General features: G+C 33.8%; 1 protein-coding gene across 1 annotated transcript; it reads left to right on the top strand.

Annotated features, from left to right (window-relative positions):
- The first annotated feature begins 1,370 nt into the window (after positions 1-1,370).
- On the top strand, positions 1,371-4,505 carry LOC146939367 (ubiquitin-conjugating enzyme E2-17 kDa-like). Its single transcript, XM_085757446.1, has 4 exons — positions 1,371-1,550; positions 1,911-2,038; positions 3,337-3,441; positions 4,133-4,505. Exons 1-4 carry the CDS (start codon positions 1,481-1,483, stop codon positions 4,274-4,276), a joined length of 447 nt encoding a protein of 148 aa, XP_085613572.1. The 5' UTR covers positions 1,371-1,480; the 3' UTR covers positions 4,277-4,505.
- The last annotated feature ends 337 nt before the right edge of the window (positions 4,506-4,842 follow it).

Raw genomic sequence — 4,842 nt, 5'->3', positions numbered from 1 at the left:
TTGAAGATTTTTTAGGTGAAATGTTCTTGTGACATATATATTTTTTAACATGAGAGCATCCATTCTCATCTATATGATGTAAATTTACAATCGAACAACAAAATTTGAAAAATATGCATATAGTAAAACGATATTAGCGATGTAACATTAGTGTAATTCTATACTTACAATACTTTTAACATTAATCAATCTTCAACGAAAAATACTTTCATAAAGTATTTCTTTTATGAACAATACCAACGAGAGTTGACTATAGTATAAAAGACTAATCACTCACAATGTGAATAATCAAAATTTGAATGATAACAAAATAAATGTATATATTTAATACCAACGACCTTGAATAGAAGTATCTCCAACATAAATATATGTTTAGAAACAAAAAAATGAACAATTAATCTGTAATAAGTAAAAACAAATTGTAAATTATTCAAAAGTCTGAATTTGCAGTTGTAACATTTTCGCGCGGTTTTACGCTATTACAATCTCAACCATTGATTTGAGACTAGACGATTCTAATTTCAAATTCGATTTCACATAGTAAAATAATCTCAATTGTTAATTTGAGATTAGACTAGAGGTGTTCAAAACCGAACCAATCTAAGAGAAAACCTCAAACCAAACCAACACAAACCGAAAATAGCAAACAATTGCTTTTTGATATGGGTGTATTCGGACAAATTTAGCACTTAACGATATGATTCGGTTCGATTCGTGGATTTTATTTTGGCAATCAAACAAAACCAAACCACGACCTCACTTAATCAAGGTTATTAAATCAGTAACTCAACCCTTTTTTCTCTTTCAAATTAACTTTATAAGTACAATGTAATTGTTTTCAATTTATTAAAAAAATCCAAATAGTTTCTCGAGCGTCTTCCAACTCGACCATATCTTTTCCACCGTCTCTCTCTCGAAGGGTAATATAATCAAAATTGACATATTTTTTAAGTTATATGTTGCCTTGCATAAAAACGAATCCACCTATCCAACGAAAACCACATTTGCTTGATTTAGTTCGATTTATTTTCTAAAATATCAACCAAAACAAGTCACAATTTTTGATCTCAAAACCGATCTAAACCGTACCAAAAAAACCTTAATCAAACGGTCAAGATATAATAGAGCATTATGTTGTCCAAATTCGGTGTATTTTCCACCTTTTGCTTAACATAGGACGGTGACCTTACCTTACGCAAAAGGTATTTTTAAAGCGTGTTTGGCAATGCAAGAACAAATTCGCTTTTAAGCCATTCAAAAACGCGTAATTTAGAGTCAAAAAACGCGTTCCCAAACACATTCCATTACGACAAACAGAGAAGATTCTAGAACTACAAAACAACGCAACCTTGCCTGTCCCTTTTTCTCTCATTCTCTCTCCTTATTATCCCTTCTTTCGTTTTTCTTCTTCTTCAATTTCAATCAAACCCTTTTCAATTTCAACCCTAATCTCTCTCTCTCTATCTCCTTTGATTTGAGCATGGCATCGAAACGGATCCTCAAGGAGCTCAAGGATTTGCAGAAGGATCCACCAACATCATGCAGTGCAGGTGAAACAAAACAAACAAACAAACCCTTTTTTTCTTTTATCATATAGAATATATTCAACCCTTAAAGTTTTGATTTTTAGCTTTTTTATTTTGATGCATAATAATAAAATTTTAATGATTTATTTTTAAAATTATGGATACCCTTTTGTTGTTTTATGATTTTTATCAATGATTTGTTATGGATCTGTTATTTGAAGGGTTTTTGAGGTGATTTGGATTTATGATTATATACATGAAACCTTAAGGTTACGAATTATTTGTTAGATATGTTGTGGTTTATGAAGCTAGGTGTTTTCATGTTTTTATTTTAATAATAATTTTTTGTTGTTGTTGTTGATGATGATGATGTTTTTGTTTTAGGTCCTGTGGCTGAGGACATGTTTCATTGGCAAGCAACAATCATGGGACCTGCTGATAGCCCCTATGCTGGTGGTGTGTTTTTGGTTTCAATTCATTTTCCTCCGGATTATCCATTCAAGCCACCAAAGGTATTGAAACCCTAGCTTGTATGTATGATCTGTGCTTTTGTGTTAATAATTTGTTGAGATTTGTTTGGTTTTTGTTCAAATTGCTTCTAAATATAAGCAGATCTTCTGAAAGTTTTATTCTTTTTGGCGCGTGCTTGTGTGTGTATATAATATTGTAGCATGTATGTTTTCCTATATATTGCAAGTTTTCCCGCGAATATCAAATCTATCTAGCCGTGTGGTGGCAGGGGTCTGTTTTGAGGGGTGAATGTTTGGCAGGCAGTCACCCTATATTTTTTTTTTAATTTTTTTTTTCTATTTTCATTAGTATGTTATTTTTGAAAAAATTGTAATGAGGAGGTTCGAACCGTGGACGCGAGGTAAACGGAAGCGCGTTAATACCACTACGCCAAGATGCAAAGCTTTTGTTGCTCATTAAATGTAAATTATTAATAGATATTACATATTTGGTCCCGTCAAAATTTTCAAAATAAGTTTGCTTCTCCCATGTTGGGCTTGTATTGCTTGTGCTTGAAACTGCTTTTATATTTATCATTTTCCAATGCCAAGTATGGACTTAATAATAGTTTTGCGCCTGTCTCCTTCAATCTCCAATGGCGCTACAGGATCACGGTAGTTAACCTTGGCATATAGCTGTGGACAGGTTGAACAATTATTTTTCTTCCATCCCCTCACTCTTTAATTATCTCAAGCAAACTACCTAGTGGGGTTACCTAACATAACCTACCTTAAGATGCCTCAGGCTATTTGTGTTGCAACTTGCAAGGCCCGCCATGCCGCAATGCCGAAGTGGCTGAGAGGGCCTGAGACGGTAACTGTCGTTAACACACATGTGTATTGCCCTGTGATGTGTGTATTCCGAACTGTTATTCCGAACTGTTGCTTACTATCCCTCTGTTAATTGAAAAAAATAATGTTTATCGGTTGACTGTTCTGTTCTGTTTACGTCTTCCTTTTTTGACTTCCACTGATCTTTTGGCCCCTGTTTCACTTGCTTGCGTGTGTTTGGCCACACACGTTAGTGAAGACCAGCCTTGTGAAGAATTGCTGGTAGCATTATCAGGGCCATTTTGGTCTGGCACAACTTTTATTTAGTAATTACAAAAGTAACATCTTGATTATATTTTGTTTCTTGATTTCAAAGACATGTATAAAACATCATTCCACCCGAACATTGTTTTATGTTAGGAAGATTTTCCTTTTCTTGCTGTTTAGGTGATTTTTTAAATTTATGCAGCAAAGTACAGCATACTTCTCTGTTTTAAATAAATAACTGTTATTGTCTTATAATACTGCAGGTTGCATTTAGGACTAAGGTATTCCACCCAAACATCAACAGCAATGGAAGTATTTGTCTCGACATTCTTAAGGAACAATGGAGCCCTGCACTGACCATTTCCAAGGTTTGATTTCAGTTGTTGTTACTTGATAATTAATGATTTATATAAGGTTTTAGAGTGACAAGCTTTGTTAATTGTTTGGAAAATGGAGCATTCACTTTAATCAATGAATTAGGTTTATTTTCACATGTTAAATTTGTCTATGCATGTATTTTGTACTCTTAGAATTTCTATTGATACAAATTACACTTGTCTCTCGACGTCTTTCACATGTTTGATGTGCTACTTTTGTTGATGTCATTTTTGTGGGAAGGCTCGGTAGTATTCATCGATTTGAAAGTCTAGCCCAAGAAAATGATTCATGATTTGTTTGCACTACAGTTTTTAAAAGCATCGAAGAACTGTAATTTTTTTTGGAAGATTAGTTCATAAGATAAAAATTCAGATTAGTAATATTTCAAGTCTAAAAGTAGTTGAATACAGATATCTACTCTCTGTTGACTTAAGATATAGTTTGTGTCACTTTGACAAGTTGATCATATGATTGATAGGAATTTAATTTGAAGTATTGAATGTATTATCTTTCTCCGTGTTTAATGACCTGCATTTGGAATGTTGTTGTTCTTATGTGTCATGGTGTTGTTCTTAATCTTGCAAGACTATCTTTAAAGTGTTGTTCTAATTTAAAGTGTTGTTCTTATCTTTTAGGTTTTAAAGTGTTGTTCTAATTTAAAGTGTTGTTCTTATCTTTTAGGTGCTTTTGTCAATCTGCTCATTGTTGACGGATCCCAATCCCGATGACCCGCTTGTGCCTGAAATTGCACATATGTACAAGACTGACAGGACCAAGTATGAAGCCACCGCACGCAGCTGGACACAGAAGTATGCCATGGGATGACCAATTCCTCCTTCGCTGTTAAATGCAACCGTGCATTTATGTTTTATGTAAAACAAAAGATATTTTGAATGATTGCTTTGTTATTTATTGTCAACATGGAACTCAACCATGGCAATGGGAATTGATTATCATTTTGTGAAAATTCTTAAGACATCTGGTGCAAATTTTCTGGCTTGTTGACATTCTATTCCCAAGCAGCGATGATAAATGAAAATTGTAGTTACGAACATGGTGATTATTGCCTGTGGATGTTTCGTTGTTCCTGAGATTGAATTATGTTTGTTTATATGTTATCTGCTGGTTTGCATGCACAACTCCATTTTTGCTGCTTACCAACCTAAAAATCTATCTCAACAACTTTTCTCTAGTTGGTCCATCTGTTGACCGGTACCAGCTTCAACTGGTACAGTCATCAGTTCTCCCCACTCATATGTCTATAGCTTAAGCTTCTCTGTCCTAGTTTTGTTTTTGGTTGAATTGTATACCAACATTATAAGGAGCCATTTTATTGCATGGACCGTGTTTTGGAAAACAGTGAAAGAATTATGAGTTTTTGGATAACGTTA

Source organism: Medicago sativa, chromosome 3 (assembly GCF_051527215.1).
Source record: "Medicago sativa cultivar Bolivia chromosome 3, Bolivia_mono, whole genome shotgun sequence".
Lineage (NCBI taxonomy): Eukaryota > Viridiplantae > Streptophyta > Magnoliopsida > Fabales > Fabaceae > Medicago > Medicago sativa.
This window is presented reverse-complemented; position numbering and strand designations above follow the sequence as displayed.